This window comes from Thunnus thynnus, chromosome 16 (assembly GCF_963924715.1).
Source record: "Thunnus thynnus chromosome 16, fThuThy2.1, whole genome shotgun sequence".
In the NCBI taxonomy this organism is placed as follows: Eukaryota; Metazoa; Chordata; class Actinopteri; order Scombriformes; family Scombridae; genus Thunnus; species Thunnus thynnus.
In genome coordinates, this window is record NC_089532.1 from 6,142,812 (window position 1) to 6,160,621 (window position 17,810).

The 17,810-nt window shown below is 36.0% G+C and overlaps 1 protein-coding gene across 1 annotated transcript; it reads right to left on the reverse strand.

The window, feature by feature from the left end:
- Nucleotides 1–961: 961 nt before the first annotated feature.
- Nucleotides 962–16,214, reverse strand: si:dkey-177p2.18 (phospholipase B1, membrane-associated). Its single transcript, XM_067613672.1, has 16 exons — nucleotides 16,120–16,214; nucleotides 15,902–15,939; nucleotides 14,214–14,307; nucleotides 13,350–13,408; nucleotides 12,664–12,731; nucleotides 12,329–12,372; nucleotides 11,805–11,925; nucleotides 11,501–11,552; nucleotides 11,310–11,390; nucleotides 10,565–10,630; nucleotides 5,805–5,896; nucleotides 4,963–5,044; nucleotides 3,270–3,371; nucleotides 2,985–3,080; nucleotides 2,052–2,123; nucleotides 962–1,958 (listed from the first exon to the last, which is right to left on the reverse strand). The coding sequence occupies exons 1-16, from the start codon at nucleotides 16,172–16,174 to the stop codon at nucleotides 1,833–1,835; spliced, it is 1,248 nt and encodes a 415-aa protein (XP_067469773.1). The 5' UTR covers nucleotides 16,175–16,214; the 3' UTR covers nucleotides 962–1,832.
- Nucleotides 16,215–17,810: the final 1,596 nt, after the last annotated feature.

The window sequence follows — 17,810 nt, forward strand, 5'->3', positions numbered from 1 at the left end:
AGTGATGGGGGGACAAAATCCACAGTCCTCCTTCTGTGCAAAAATATATTTAAAAGTTTATCTGAAGCTAATATGAAGCTTCAGCGTCCAAATGGGTCAAATCAAGTAGATATCTTTCAAAGTTACAGTCTTTTTAGTGCCAAAGTCCCTCTTTTTGTTACTATACTTCCACCTGCAGCTCAACAGGGAAACACTGTCCGAGGAAACACAAAGAGGGAATTTGATGCTAAAAAGACTGTAAATGTGTCAGATATCCACTTGATATGACTAACTCAGACTGCTGAAGCGTCATATAAGCTTCACAACAACTTTTAAATGACTGTGTGGACACACTGTGGATTTTGGCCTCCATCACTAGCATTGAAAGCACATTTGAAGGGGATCTTTTAATATCCAGTATGAACAGGAGGAATGATTACAGCGAGTTCATATGAACACATGACTGCTGTTTTAAGACACACTTGAAATATTGTGAACCCGTCCTTTCATACACAAACACTAGATGGTGTATGTGCAGTATATGCATGTACAACATATGTCTATGTACAGTATGTACAGACCACTTAGATCATATTGCACAATTTGTATATTAAACTTAAATATATTTACATTTACAAGTTCATCATTATATATTACAGCAAATGGATAATTGAAATGTCCACATAATGGCAAATGCAGTAGACAAGTTACCAGAGTTCAAAATTATGAAAAAAAGACTGCAATGATATGAAACTGTTTACTGTATGTACTGGTTATGTATTTTTGCTGAATATATGAATTCAATTATTAATACATCAAAAGAGTCTGTGATTAATGACTGAAAATTATTTCGAAATGAATCAAATATCACAGAAAACAAGTGAAACTTTGAACATTTTCTCTTATATTGGAGTTATTTTTTTTACATTTGACATCATTGTTAGGTTTTGTTTCATGTATATTGCCTGTTTTATTGGTCTTGTCTGTCTCTCTTCTAATTAATTAATCAACTACTATCATTTAATCTCTGAAAGAAACACAACTTGCAGCAACACCAGTGATTTAATCTCATTTATATAATAAATAACATTTAAGGAAATAGTTTATAGCTACTGCAATGCAATCATTATTTAGTTCTTTGTTATTTCAACCATTCTTATTGATTATTATGTTTAACTGACCATCAGCCAAAGTTAAATTATGTTGTTACGGAAGATTAAAGTATCTGTCAATAGTAAGTAAATAATAGTGAAGGGCGGTTGCTCGTTTTGCAGAGTGATGAGTTTAATTTAATTTGCTTTACATTTGCAAATCAAACCAGAGTTTATTCAAATCACAGGTTTGTTCAAGTGCTGTTATCTCCTCAGCTGCACAGTTCAACTCAAAATACACAACAACATTTTCAAGATATCAATGGACAAAAATCTGTTTGATATTTGTCTTTTTATTGTCCGTGGTATGAAAATATTTAAAAGCAGGAAGATTGAGTTATTCTGAAGACACTGGAATTTATAAAAGTCAAGTTTTTAGTTCGGCAGCACAGAAAATGTGTATATTTTACTCAATTACCCAAATATTTAGATGTATTATGAGTCATGGGGAAACATCATCTCAAAGCAATTTGAAAAGCAAATGTCAGTACAAGAGGATTTAAATATACAATCACAGAATTTATTATTCAAAATATTGATACAAATATAAATCTGAAACATAGCCTGAGGATTTATGATAAAAAAAATTATAAATAGCTACATGTCTGCATTTTTAACTGGTTCAGTGATAGATCAGAGCATTGACTCATCAATCAGTCGCTATGCGGTTATAAATCTTTCAGCAAAACAACGTTTAGAGAACTACAGACAGTTAAACAGGACAAACACAGAAAGCAGTGACATCAGCGCCGACGTGGTCAAGGAGAAATGTTTCATCGCCGCATCAGACGGTGCAGCCTTGGCTCTGGTGTAAATGTAAGGATGTTCCTGGAGAAACGTAAGAAAAAAGTGTTCAAAGCAATGATTTTTTTTTTCATCAACACACACACAAACATCTTCAACGTGTCAGTCATGTTGTACCTTTGATGGGCAGATGAGTTGTACCGGCTTTGAAAACGTCTCTATTCTCTCCTTCTCTCCTACAGGCTGGAACTGAAGAAAAAATCAGGATAGTTTTAAATGTCAGTATCATAAAACTTTACATACATGGACAGTCTGTGTTGTTTTTGCTGTGCTTCATTGAAAAGTCAGTATTTTCTGTCCTATGACCCATTTATAAGGCCCCAAATTCTAAAAACAGCATTAAAAGACCTTTTACTAACTTGTCATGTGAACTCAACTCTTCCGTATTCTGTTAGTAAGCTCTAAATGCATTACACAAATTTAAAAATATATATTCCAAACCAATTTCATTAGCTATTTATCAAAACTATTTATACAAATATCAAATATCAACCTGCTTTGAACTCATCTACGTTTCAAGATGCTCCATCTGAACCGTTTAATCATAACCTGAACGCAACTTCATATGGAAACTTAAAGATCCACTCCAGACATTTTTTAAGATAAATAAATTGTGTCTAATAGGATTTTTCCACAAAATAGTTAAATTACCTTGATAAAAATATAATCTCACCCTTTTCTCTCATTGGAAAAATCTCAAAATCTATAACTATCTAAATGTTTTTCATGCTTTTTCTGCTGGATAAGTTAATTCTCAGTGTTTGTGCACTGGAGGCTTCAAGTTTCCACATCACACTTGTGTAAGTCGCATACTGGACCATGAGTGGCTCCACACTAGTTGTGATGTCACAAATCATTCTTGTAGGTAAACGTCTTAAACTCAGATTTAAGGTGAGCTCAGAGAAACTTTCCCTCTTCAGCAGATGAATGTGAAAACAAACTCTGCACATACATCATCCTGCACAGTGAAGCTCAAACATCCAACTGAAGGAACAAGAAGAAAAACATATTTTTGAGTGGAGAAGGACTTTTAAAAACTTAAAACTTCACCATGTTGTTCCACAGTCCCTTCGCCAGCTCCTCGTGTCCCTTAACAGTGAAGTGGAAACAATCTGCTGTGAAGAAGCTTAAGTCGATCGAACCGTCCTGAAGTTAAAAGATAGAAAATCAAACCACAGTAGAAAATCAACACACTAGTAAATACAGACACTCAAACGCTCCTTAAAATAACATCTGCATGACAAAGTGATTTGCAGACAGGAAATGACACTGAAACAGAAGAAAAACAAAAATCAAACACATCAGTGTAAATGTTAAGGTGTATGTGTGACTTACAGGAAGTCTTGGTGGTCTCGCGTTCTCCAAATAAGGTTGTAGAATGACAGCAAAGTCCTTTTTAAAGAAACGGTCGCCGTGCACAAGCTTCTGTAGTCGTCTCTATAAATGAGGTAAGTTACCGTAAATAAATGTTAACAATGGCAACACGTCAAGACTGTTACTGGCAGCCAAACTCACAATATAGTTCTTCTCATTTGCAAATTTGTTTCTGTTGTCAGACAACGGAACGAGGAGAAAATAGCAATTTGATCATGGGTCATAAATAATCACAAATGAAGAACAGTAATTCCTGCACTGAGATGAGATGTCATGAAAAATCTTTATTACAAACCAGTAAAGACCCATGCATCAACACATTTTGAGGCCTAAAAAGTCTAATTTATAAGCCAAAAAAGACAAAGTGCAATTATTCTCTCAGTATTTATCCTTATGCTGTATTACCTCTAAATACAAGTATATCCACATTAAACCAGCTAAATTTTAAAATGTATCTTTCTGTTGTGGTCATTCATCCTCAGTTAGTCTACATTTCCCAGCAAACAGTCTCTGAAAATGTCAGCTGTGTGTTTTAATGTGAACGGGGAACATTCAGCTTTTTGAAAACAATGACATAAGACGTCTACAGTCACGACTTGGGATGGTGTGGCAGTAAAATCAATTACAGATGACTTTCTTTCTCCTCTTGACTTCATCTGTGCCTCATTTCAGATGTCACTGTAGCCCATCACACGATAAAGTTGTTGTCATTAAGTTTTATTTTTGTTTATTTCGTCAGATTATTTTTTTCATCATAAAACAGCGACTTGATTCTGTCAGTGCAGGAATTACTGTTCACCTGGTTAATTTGCGATTATTTATGACCCTCAAGTCCAACTGCTATTTTATACTTGTTCCGTTGTCTGACAACAGAAACAAATCTGCAAATGAGAACAACAAAATTTTGTGTCTCCTAGAAATTACACTCATATACAGCTAAATTGTTTTCCCAATTATACTGTGTTGGCAAACCTAATCGCTGCCTGGATTATGTTCACAAGCAGCGTTTTTTCAAATTAATGAAGTTCTACTTTTATATATTACACTGAAGTTGTAGTGAGGAGGTTCACATCCTCACAAGTCCTGTGAGTGTTCAGGTTTAGGCAACAAAAACAGTTTGGTTAAAGTTAATAAAAGATTGTGGTTTTGTTTAAATGTTAATTAACATGTTTTGCTTCAAGTCTTTTTTCTTTTTCTTTTCAGAGACCTTTTTTCTGTATTAAACCAAAACCAGGATCTTTCCTAACCTTAACCAAGTGCTGCCGGATATTTTGGTGGGAAAAAAAAGAGCTACGATGTCTCTGAACATTTCGCTCTAACATTCAGCAGCAACTTGCTAACAACATTTTCTCATTATGTTGAGAGAAAACATAATTCAGCCAGCATTGCATTTCTAGCAAAACATATTTGCTGTTGTAATTAAGTCGTACATAAAAGCAATTAGCATTAGCATGGACGTGGTGTAACTGGCTAGTTAAGTCCTCTCCATTGAGAAAATGTGATGTTACCATATCGATCACAGGCCACTTTACAGAAGAATTACATAAAAAACACACCAGTATCCGCCTGCAGCATAAATTTACCCTGCAATCGCTAATCTGTGCATGACTACAGTAACACTACACACTTCACTTTATTACACACAAACACTCACCTGGAATTCATAGTTCATTTCAATCAGCTCCTCCAGTTCAGTTGAGTTTTCTTTAGGAAGAACGAGGCAAGAGCAGAATTTCCTGTGATTAGATTATCAGATGATCAGACAGTTGGATTATCAGGTTAACAAATAATCAGATTATCAGATCAGGTATGACTTGTAATCTCAATAGATTTGGATTCTGATATAAGGCAGATGAAATATGAAACCCCTGTTTTAGTCACGACATCATGTAATTTACAATATCAAATTCTGCCAATCATTAAGAATTAGCTCTAAGATTTGGGGATTACGTATGATACAAACTGTAGTTCATGAGTTAACATGATTTCCTGATATGTTTTCATTTAATCTGCACAAACAAGGTGAATAATTTGTTTTTTTCCCCTCAATAGTTACATTTTTAATTATAGGAAAATTCTAAATATTGAATAGTAGTTTGTTATGGATCTAAACTAACTGTTTCACATTTTATTGATACAATTAAACACTGTGGCAGGATGCAGGAAAAGGTTGTGATCACCTCTTTGACCGATCAGATTCTATAGCTGAATTTCTGTGCTTCATTGATTTATTAATAAAATGTCGATTTCCTGAAAATGTATCCAATGCGCTCTGCACTCTGCTTAAACTTTGATCTAAAAATGGTCAAATATTCATCCTATCCTGCCAATGAATAGAGACAAGTATCTAAAAACAATCTAAGGAAGTTTAGACATGTACACCTTTATCTTTTATATAATTTAATGGTAAAGGTGGATCCTGCTGTTACACCAGAGGTGTCAGAGGTTTGAGTTAACAGATAAAAACAAAACATGGAGAAGAAAACGGTTCATTACTTTTGAAGCTGACATCCTATAGTCGGCCTCTTAACTTCTCTGAGCGGCTTCATGGGGAGAATCTGCACCACGTTCACGATGGCCCGGGGGATCTGAAACCAGAGGACAACATTCATTAATGTCTGAAGACTGAGGAGTGCAGAAGTCTGTGCATCCTACAATATATATGTAGTTTTATTTTCAGTATGATAAGGCAGAGAGAGAATAAACTGTTCTCAAGAAACAGGGAAAAGGAGATATAAATGCACACAAAGGCACAGTAATCAAAAGGCTCCACAATACATTCACATATTAGGCAACACCGTTCACACAGACATTGTGTTCATTCAAATAACTTGTGTAACATGTTTTTATCTATGAAACTGCATGAATGCATAGTTTCCTACAGTAGTTGTGCAAGAAGAGTTAAAGTCTTCCTTTATTTTTTTTCATATTTTTAGCTACTTTGGCTTTGTGGCTTGAAGATGTTGCTTCATATTCAAATATCTCAACAACTACTGAACGGATCACCATGAAATTTTGAAGAGACATTAATGGTCCCCACAAGATGAATTATAATTATGTTGGTGATCACTTGACTTATTAATATAGTGCCAGGTCCGGATTTTCCACTTGTAAAACTCTTGACAAGATACCCCAAATTCCCATTAGCATGCTAAACATTTTTATTTGTAAGTCCAACTGAAATTAAATTGCATTTATTTTGTCTACTTTTGCCGACGCTATTTTGATACAGCGAATAAAATCTTTTCATAAAGTGATAACGTGGCGTTCTATCGTAGGCAGAGCAGGCGGTCACACTGAGCCTGATTGCATCCTGCTACACAACACAAGAGCCACACAACAACCCACATTAGCTTTCCTGCTAAAGTTTCCTTATTTAACTTACAAACATAAACACACGTCTTATCTTGCAGCTTAGCTTGTTGAACGAGCCACCGAGCAAACATTCACCGGGGAAAAGTGCACTGCTAACGTCAGTTAGTTTCAAGTTTATTTATTCAAGTGTCAAGTCTATTTTATTTATATAGCACTTTAAAAAGCAAACAGGATTTGCACCAAAGTGCTTCACAAAGACAGATACATATGTATACACAATACAAACAAGTTTAAACACAATTTAAAACCCAATAAATCAGATAGAAATAAAAACAGATTAAATAGAATTAAAAGCCAGAGAATAAAAGTGCGTCTTAAGGTGCATCTTAAAGGCATCAACAGACTCAGCCTGTCTAATGGCCTCCAGCAGGCAGGGCACGGCCAACATGCCATGTTGGGAGGATCTGAGGGGTCTGGTGGTGCTGTAAGGTGTGAGAAGTTCTGAGATATATGTAGGGGTGAGACCATGAAGAGATTTATAGACAATTAGAAGGATTTAGAATTTTATCCTGAAGTAAGCTGGGAGCTAGTGTAAGGATGTTGTTTCTTGGTTAATAACCGGGCAGCAATGTTTTGAATTAGTTGAATTTACCTGCCTGTTGAAGTTTAGATCGCCGTCAAATATAATACCTAGGGTCTTAGCATGTGGTCTGATGTAGGCAGAAAGGTGATTGAGGTTGTCATGGTTCTGTCACTGACTCTATATTCTTTAGTTGTCATTCTCCACCAGTCCTCCAGAGGGCCTCAGACTTTTCTCCCTTTTTGTTTGGACTGGACTGAGTGAGAGTGTTCTGAGTTTTATTGTTTTAACTGTTTTAGTTTTAGTTTTTTCCTCTGGCATTATATCATTTAAGTTAGACTGTACTGTACTCATTGTATTTCTGGGTTTTCGGTTTTCTTTTTGCTCTGTGTTTTTCCTCCTGTGTTCATGTACTCCTTCTCATGCCTGCCCTGCATTCATCCTCGTCAGTCCTGCCCTGCTTCCAGTATCTTCCCCATCATGCCCTTGTGTCTTGCCACCTGTTTCTTGTTGTCTGATTAGTTCAGTTTGTATTTAAGTCCACTTTTCAGTTTGGTCTTTGTTGAGTCGTCTGTTCTGTTTTGTGAGTTTGCTCTGTTCCACTCAGTCGTGTCCTGTATTCTGCTCAGCTGGTTTTTATTTTTTGCCTGCACGAACATTTAGTAATGAAGTTTCTTCAGCCCTGATCAACTTGCAGTCTCTGCATTTGGGTTCACCTGCTCTACTCTCCTAGTAACAGAAGGATCGAACCAGTTATGGACCCAGCAGAGACTAGCCCTTCCCTGGGAACCCGTCTGGCACTGGGGGGGACCTCGATCCGCCCAATAAGCCTCCATGCCCGCCAGCCACCAGCAGCCACGCCACCCTGTTACTTTCAAGCCTGTCACTCCAGCCTCCTGTGTATTTCAGCCCTGCTTTTGCCTTTGGTCTCTGCATTTGGGTCCACCTGCTCCACAACCCCTACCAGAGGTTCTGGGCAGTAACAGTGGTATGATGTGGGAGGCCAAAGAGTAGAATCTCTGTCTTGTCCTCATTTAACTGAAGGAAATGAATGAACTAACCAGTCTTTAATGTCTTGTAAACAGTTTTGTAATTGAGTTACATCAGCCTGATTTTGGGAATTAGAGGGGGAAGTAGATCTCAGCATCATGTGCGTAGCAGTGAAAAGAGATGTTATGAGTTTGGATGATTCATCCCAATGGGAGTATCTAAAGACAGAAAAGAAGTGGACCTGAAACTGAACCCTGCGGAACCCCACATGAAATATTTGCAGGTGTGGAAGATGAGCCGCCAATGTAAACAGTGAATCATCTGTTTAAAATGTAAGAATGGAACCAATCAAGGGCGGATCCAGAAATGTTGACCCAGCATGTCAAGCGATCCAATAGAATTGTGTAGTCAACAGTGTCAAAAGCTGCACTGAGACCTAGAAGAATTAAGATAGAGCATTCACTGGTATCCGCAGCACAGAGGAAGTCATTTGTCACTCTTAAGAGAGCTGTCTCTGTGCTGTGTGGCTGTGGTGTTCACAGAACCCTGGCTGGAATTTCTCAGAAATATTGTGGTTTAAAAAAAGGACAGAATCTGATTTAAAAAAAAAACCTTTTCTAAACTTTTAGATAAGAAAGAAAGCTTAGAAATTGGCCTAAGACTATTAATAGTAGTAATAGCCAGGCTTCTTAAAGAATGGCTGAACTATGGCATGTTTAAAACAAGACGGGACTGTGCCTGTGGCTGGAGAACTGTTAAAAATTATCAGTATGCAAGTAACAACCTCTGCAAATGACTGTTTTTGGAGCTTTTTTTTGGATTTATATCAAGCTGACAGCTAGTGGGCTTCATGCCTGAAATTATGCGACCAAGCAGGGGTAAAGAGAGTGGGCGGAAATCTTTGATAGGGTGCGAAATATTTGACCTAATGCTGTCAGTTTTGTTTAAAAAGAAGTCTTTAAACTGCTCACAGTGGATTTGGAAGGAATTTGTAGTGCAGCAAGCAGAGGGGTTAAATACAGAGTTTATGTTATGGCTGCGCTTGGTGAAGATATCTGAGAGGTATTTTACTTTTACATCTTTAACAGAGGATTAGTACTTTATTAGAAGCTCGTTATACGTTTAATAAGAGGTATGCAATCTGTCTTTTATCCACTTACACTCTGCTTTCCAGCAATCCCTTCTAATAAAGCGTGTGGATTCATTCTGCCAGGGGTTAGTTAGTTCATCAATGTTTAAGCGGGTAGAGGAGAATTCAATAAAAGGGACTGTAGAATCAGCAATATAGGCACTGCAAAAACAGGCTGTGTGTGGTAGAGTTGATTACACAAGAGGGAGTTGGGGCCGGTATGGCTGGAGGAAGCTCAGTATGAAATAAAATAACCTTGTGATCAGACACACAGATCTCACGTAAAACAAAATTGCTACGCAAAAGGCCAAAGGACAGGACCAGAGTAGGGTATGATTTTTGACTACATATCTAATTAGCTATCCAGTTACCAGCTAGATAGCTAATTAGCTGCTCAGCTGCAGCACATTAAACAGCATGTAAACATGTGTGCTCCTTACTCTTCAACACCACTTCAACAACTCACAGTCTGACCATGATTTGTAACTACGACAAGTTTGTTTACTTGGTCTCTCGTTCTTTATGCTGTAACCGACACTCTGGCAGCGCAAAAAAGGCTGAGATTTCTGATATTTCCCCAAATCTCCTTTTTTCTCTCATTAATAATTCAAAACTATTGACAATACATTTAAAGACATGTTGTCATCATGTTTGACTATAAAAAAAAAGATCACACATGATTTCAGTTGGACTTTAACATGCTAACTGTACTATATCTAGCTTTTTAACATGCTAACATAAGCATGTTAACATATTAAGGACAGCGTGATTCTATGTAACGTTAGCATTAAGCTCACAGCTCAGGTAAAGTGCAGTTAAGGCTACTGATAGGACGGCTGATGAGTCTGATTAAGTGCATTTGTAGCTGATCTGATATGTTAAATCTCACAATTTGAAGGGGTGCAATTATACACACATCACATAAGTTAATTAATCAATAGCACCAATAGGAAAAGAGTAACAGAAATATTTTAATTTTCATTTCATCAAACATTTTGACCAGACTTGGATCGAACATTGTAAGTGTGCAGGCTTTACTCTTTTCTGAAATATCCTAATATGTCCACTGTACCTCCAATAAACACTTCTGATTTTGATTTTTCACTCCAGTTTTTATCCATCCAATGATTGTTGTTTTGTTTTGTGGTGAGTAACAGGCAGTACTGCTTCATGTGGTTGCTGTTGTGGCTGTAGACTTTTAAATCTTTTGTTTAAACCTTGTGCGGAGTTATAAAATCTCACCTCGTTCATCATCATGTCGAGAGCTTCTGTCATGTAGCGGATGAAGTTATCGGGGGAGAAGAGAGTCTGTGGAGAGTTTAAGCAGAAAGCGTGAGGTGAATGAAGCAGTTATTCATTTTTTGTACATTTGATTAATTCATTTAATTGTTGTGTTTAATCTTTTTTTTTATAGGCCTAATCTGACAAGAGTTATTTTCCTTCCTGGGAAAAATAAAACTGTAGGGCGGCAACAGTACTTGTCATTTATCAAGTTCAAATCTAAAAAGCAGTGTTTAACTGCCCTATCTGGTTTAAAGCTTCAAGTGTTTTTAATCTCTGACCACTCCCAGTGTCATAGCTAGGTGTGGTCATAAGTGAGCACCTGTTACTACACTTAACAGTGAGGTCACAGTGTACTGGCACACTAGAGTTCACCTGTACATCACTGCACCTGCAAGTAAGAAGTTTAAAAAAACAAAGCAAACATTTCTTAAAGGGGACATAAGATGCTTTCTGTGATTTTCTGTTATTTATGTACTGTTATGATGGCGGATATCTGTACTAAACATGATCAAACTTCTAAAACTTGAGCTTAACTTATGTAGAAATGTTCCCTGCAAGTCAAAAGTCAGGGCTTCAACCTGCTAAATCATGCAGAGATATTCCAGTAGAGCTCCAGAATATAAATATAGACGTGGAGATGTGCAGAATATGTCCTCTTTAAAGGAATCTTTAAAAACCCTTAAATGAAGATCAAACGTCTCACCTTGTTTTTACAGTAATCACAGATGTCGTTCATGCCGATCAGCATCGTCACCACCTTCCAGTCCTCATGAAAGTTCATACCCTAAAAAACAGAGGCCTCAGGTTAGTCTGCTGGTGAACGTTACAGGAAGGAAGAAAATAAAGATTTGTTATTACTGTCTAATAAGCAGAACGATGAACCCTGAGACTCACTGGATACGTCTTGAATGTGTCTATCATGTGTCTTATCTGGTCTGACACGTTCCTGTAGGAGGACAGACAGACAGCGTTTAAAGCACCAGTTATTACATTGGCATCAATAAAACATTATCATATGATAAACACATCATTTGCAGCTGTAATTATTTTGATCTTTGATCTGCAGGGAAAAGATTTGAAGACACATGGACTCTAAAGGATAATAAATTTACTCGAGCATCACCTTCAAACACTCAAACCGCAGAGAGTAAAGAAATACAACGAGAATATAAAACAGAGCGAGAGTTCAGATGCTTACAGCGTGTTGTGGCCGGTGACGGCGAAGTTGAAGCCGGTTTCATTCACAGTCCCCGGTTTGCTGTTATACGTCATTATGGGGGACGGAAACACCAGACTGGGATTGAAGAGTTTAAAAATATCTGGACAAGGAGACGATCAAACATTTTAAAAAATGACTTAAGAAACAGAAAGGATCCTGTGTAATATCTCTCATACTTAGCAAACTTTTAATTTAAAAAAACAATACCTAAGATGCTTTATAGTGACATAAACTGCATTCTTGTATAAAATGTCTTAGCTGTAGTTTCTAACTTGGAGAAATGATCCTTGGAGTCAGAATTAATCTCAATATCAGCCAAAGAATCACAGATTTTTGTAAATGAAACCTGAATATTGCCGAAGAAACTCAATCTGTGATCTGTTATTTCACACATAATTTGACTCAGGCTCTTGAATTATTTCTGCTTCTGTGATTTAATGTATATTTGTTAGTTTTTTAAAAAAAAAAAACAACTGTAATCTGCTCACTATAAATCAACTTACTTGCCAGTGTAATGACATTCTGATAAGTCCCATATCCTCCAATGCTGCACAGAAGGAACAGTTTGTCATAAATACAGCCCAATAATAAGATCATTTATAATTTATAATATAAAGATTTATAATATAAAGACACTTATCATATCATTGACCAGATAAGATTAAAAAAAATAGTAAGTTAAATAAGGTTAATGAACTTAAACTCAGACAAGCTGCAGACTGTGTTATCAGTTATATGAAGGCAGTCTTTTCACAGGACATTGATATTTGTTGATCTATAGATTAAACATGAGATAATCTCTGATGGAGTTTGGAATATAGCCGCTTTATTGATTTACCTCCAAGACACCTGGCGAAATTCAAAAGGTATTGAGGCGATCGTGGTGCCGTTGGCACCGATAGCCGTCTGCAATAAAGACAAGAACATAGAGAAGATATTCTATATGGAGATAAAGAGTTTAAAATACAAAACATAACAACACAAAAACCCCACTATTATTTCTTGATCATAATATATAAATAATATATATATAATACTTTGACTTCCTGGAGTTTAACACATCCATGCTGAAAAAAAAATCATATTAAAACCCAATAAAAAACATTTTTCATTATATTTCTAATGATTCTAATGGGTTCCATGGTTGGTACATTGTTCTCTGTTGGGTTTGTATTGTTTCTGGTGGTTTACTACTGAAGTTATTTTGGTGTCCTTGATGATTTTTTAAATTATTTTTAATTATTTTAAATATGCTCTGACACTTGACTAACCACTGGTCCTTGTGTTTTATTATTTTAGGGATGGTGTAGACTCTATATACTAGTGGTAATATAGTGTATTATGTATGTGTTTGTCCAATATTGTGTGTACCTTGTATATTTCTATATGCAGCTGTATTCAACACTTGAGCTCAAGACAAATTTCCCCAATAAAGGAAATCTTGAATGATCTTAAATTCTTTTTTTGTAAGTATTTTTTTTATATTTCTCTGCAGAAAAAGCACAGTAACAACACTTCACTCACAGTTAGAGAGTCTCCCAGTGCAGCGATGACTTTGATGTCTGCAGCTTTGACGTATTCAACTACAGCAGGAGAGAAAAGAGGAGAAACTGTTAGGTAAGCCACGCTTGCATAAAGGGTTTTAGTTGTGGTTTTAGAAACGTCTGAAATAATCTCAATCAGCCAAAGAACTTGGCATAAAAGTTAAGCTGAGTAGTGTAGAAAATACTGATTAAAATATAAATGGATGTTGCTTTTTTGTATCTTAAGTTGGCTGTGTTGTGGAGAAACTGACAAACACAGGAAGCAGGGCTCTGACTTTTTCACTTGATAACCTTCCTTTTAAAGTTTTCTTTTACATCCTTCAGAGCAGAATCACAGTTACATTCAACAAGCATTTCTCTAAAAAGCAAACACACTGTTCTTTATTCTTTAATGAGGTCCTTTAAAAGCAAGATATAAAGAAAAAGGTTCAATCATTGCAGCATATAAATCACTGCGTTAAAATCTGAACCAGTTTGGATCAATATAGCACCAACACAACACAACTTTATTCAGTTGCAATCTGTTATTTTGACCCAGTGTTACACACAACGACCTTTAGCTAAAAACGGTCACAAAATTATTGTTTCTTGTACAAAACAATGTGCATATGACTTTCAAAAGATACACAAGTTATTAACAATCAATAACAAACTGTGACATATAAGTTTAAAAAGAGTAGAGATGATTTTAACAAGCTTTAGTTTGGGTTAAAACCCAACAGTAAAATAAAAAGTAACTCTAAACCTGCGTCACAACATTTAACTGGATAAAATCTGAACTGGATATTCAGGAGCAGAACTTTCCAGATGTTGACAGAGATGTTGAGTTATAAGTGAGACTCACCCGAGGTGGGGACGGTGGGAGACGGACTCATATCAGGGCAGCTGAAGGGAGGATGGAGACGTCGCTGCAGGAGAAAATCTGTTTCAAAAACATCCTGCAGGAAAACACACAGACACGTTTCCCCTGTTAACGAACGCTGAGTGACGTCTGTTCAAAGTCGAGTAAAGTGTTTTAACTGCAGGGTTGTTTGTCTGCGAATCGAGCTGATACGGCTTCAGGGTTAATGTGCTGAACGTGAACTCTGATAGTGTTAATTAAAGGCTGAAACTTTTTAAACTTCACTCAGCAGCGGCCAACATTCACACATATATGCAGAAGGTTTAAATATGATTGTTTTACATAATTTGCTCACATCAAGACAAGATGATTAATAATAATTAATGATGTCTTAATGTATTAATAACATTTGATTAGAAGAACTATGCTTCTCCTACTATGACAAGTTAACATGTCTGCTGTGAAATATCACCTGGCCCAATAGTCGCCTATATCCAGTACACCTGGTCGCCTGATTTCAGATGAATACTGTATACTGGTAAGTATACTGGTCAAAATCCACTGGCCCAAAGTTGGCCTAAGTGCTGCAAACTGGAGCTGAAAACTGGTGCAAGTTAAATCTAAATCTTTTAAAGACCTTTTTAAAACCACATAGAACATAATTTAACACTTGTTTCATCATCACACCGTCCAAAGAAAATATGATGGACAACCAGTTTGGATGATACGGACTAGATATATTTATCATTTTATCACATTACTTTCAATACTTCCCAACAGGATAGAACAATTATTCCAAATGATATAATTAGTTAAAGTAATGCAACCTGGACCTGGATCAGTGGCATAAATTGGATCGATGGATTAACCATTTTTGCTGAAATTAACACTCAAATGAGCCTCTACAGCTACCATAGCTCGCAGCAGCAATCATGTTTGCTTCATGTCTGACGGTTCTGACTGAAACTCCACAATAAGGTATTAAACATCTTCCTGCAGAGCAATCCTCCATTGTAACAATCACACTTTTAGTTTATAGGTGTAGAAAGTCCCCTGACAGCCCGCAGTCACATACAAAAATATTACAAACTAATGTCACTCTCTACTCCGTGTAAAACCAACATATATGTGATTTATCCACAAATGTTGCTGCATTTGTTCCCACTGAGCCGTAGAAGAAGATTTCCTGAAATCTCACCAAGATTCTTACACACAAAATTGTTCCCATGTACGTGACAGTGACATGAAGAATTGATGCATTTGGGATTTTTGGAGTTAGCAGCTGTTTCAGACGAAGCGATCACAGTGGTTTTAAACGTTTGCATTGCTCCTTTAAATGAATTAATTTACATATTACATTATCAAACAATTACATGAGAAAATACAATCAGCTGCATCTTTTACTGACTCAGTTTCTACAGCTGATGTCAGTGAACAAGTCTAACATTTAACAAAATATCTGCCTCATACTGTATGTTGGTTAAACTTAACATGAATATTCTCACTCTCAGGCTGCTCTGAAGACAGTTTTGCAGCAGTAATGTGAGAGTTTTGGAATTAAATATTACAAAAGTGATAAAGAATGATAGACAGGTGCAGAGAATTAACAGCTAGCAGTTAGAAAACGCTGCTGTTGCTTTGTGATCCCATACAGGTTGTGTAGTTTTGGATGTTTTGTATTGAAACGATACCTGGTTTGAATTTTCTTCTTCTTCTGTTAATGCGAAGCCTGCAAGAGACAAGAAACAATACAAACATTCAGATTTCTTACAAATATTGCGGACGGATCAGTTTAAATCCACAATATAGAAGATCTGACTTGGTTTTAGTTTTACAATAAACAGACAGGACATGAAAATACTGAAAACACATCCCACATCCTGCTACAACAAAATGTTTTAACACCTACCGTCTACATGACAAGCGGCGAACACACAGACTGCAAACAGCACACGAGGAAACATGGTGTCGTCTGTCAAATGAATAAATAAAAATAACAGGTCGTCCCGCAGTTGTGAAGCTTTATAAGTGTTGTATAACCTTTGTAATGAATACTGATTAACCTTATCTTTGACCTTTGTAGTCATTAGTGCAGCCAAACAGAGTAATATACCAGAGATAATGGATTTATAATTGCAAGCACATCAAGTTTAAATTAAACTGTCTGCTTGACACATTAATTTCAACATTATATACCTGAATGAATAAGATGAATGAACGTAAGTAAAGCAGAGGAGTCACCACATTAACTCTGATTAAATCAGCCTCAGTCAAGACATTAATGTTTTATCATTATTTTAAAAGGATCGGGGTAAAAGCCAAACATTCTTATTAGTATATCAGTTTGATGTATATAAGAGCTGCAACAATTAGTCAATAAATTGATGAGTAGATGGATATAAAATTATTAATTACATGTGATGCAATAGGAAGTACTCACTGTGAAGTCCAGTCAAAGTTCAGTGACAAAGGATTTAGATTAATTTAATGTTAAGGATATAAATCTGTTATAAATGAAGCTGTTGCCAATTGTTATCAGACTGTGTTCATGATATAGGGGAGACCAGGGACAGTTGTGACACTTTTTGTGATTTTCCCAATAAATCAAAAAGCATTGGAACTGGAACAGTCCATTTGCTATATTATAAACTTCAATGTGTCAACTGGTGAAACAATGTATTTAAGTGGTTTTATGAAATATGTACAGGTTGCAAAATTGATTTAAATACAGTCACTCCACTGTTACAACTGTCTCAGTGTACAGGGACGGTTGTAACAAGTCAAAAATATACATAATTAATTAGTCAAATACTCAAAATGAAAAAGATTATTTATCATTCATATTATTGTGACTATTCATTTCTTTTTTTATTGAATAAAGGTATTAATAATGAAGACCTTTTTTCACAATACATGACAAAAAAGAGGGGAAGCCATCAAATTATATGCAAGAAAATTATTTAATGGGTAGAACACACATCCTCAAAAAAGTTTAAACATGAAATCAAGATGGATTAGTTTGAGTACAACATTCAGCACAGTCATATGGCAAATGCCGTATGATGTGATCACTGTCCTGACTGATTTGCCCTGTTTCCACTGATGTGGAACTGATTATCATTAACTTAGCATGTATTTTTATGACATTTTACATTTAATTTGCTATCTATCTATCTATCTATCTATCTATCTATCTATCTATCTAGTTTATGTAGATTTAAATATAAATGATACTTGGTTCAGCGATGGTTGTAACAACCATCCCAGTTTTGTTTTCACCTCATGTGAACTAGCTTGATTGCTAGTTTGACATATGTTTGCCATTTCTATTTTCAGCTTACAAAACAGTGATTCTAATTATACTTGTCTGGATTCCTAGACATTTAATCTCAGGACTGTATCCAAAAAATACATCTGATAGAAAAGTTAAATTTTTACCTAAAAAAACCCCACTTTTGCTGGTAACTCTCTCTGGGAGTTTCAAATGTGGCTCCTTTTTTGTAAACATAATACAATCTAACATGTGCAGAGTGAGTGTAATTACTGAAACTTGTTTCTGAATTCAAGGTGTTACAACCGTCCCATGTTACAACTGTCCCT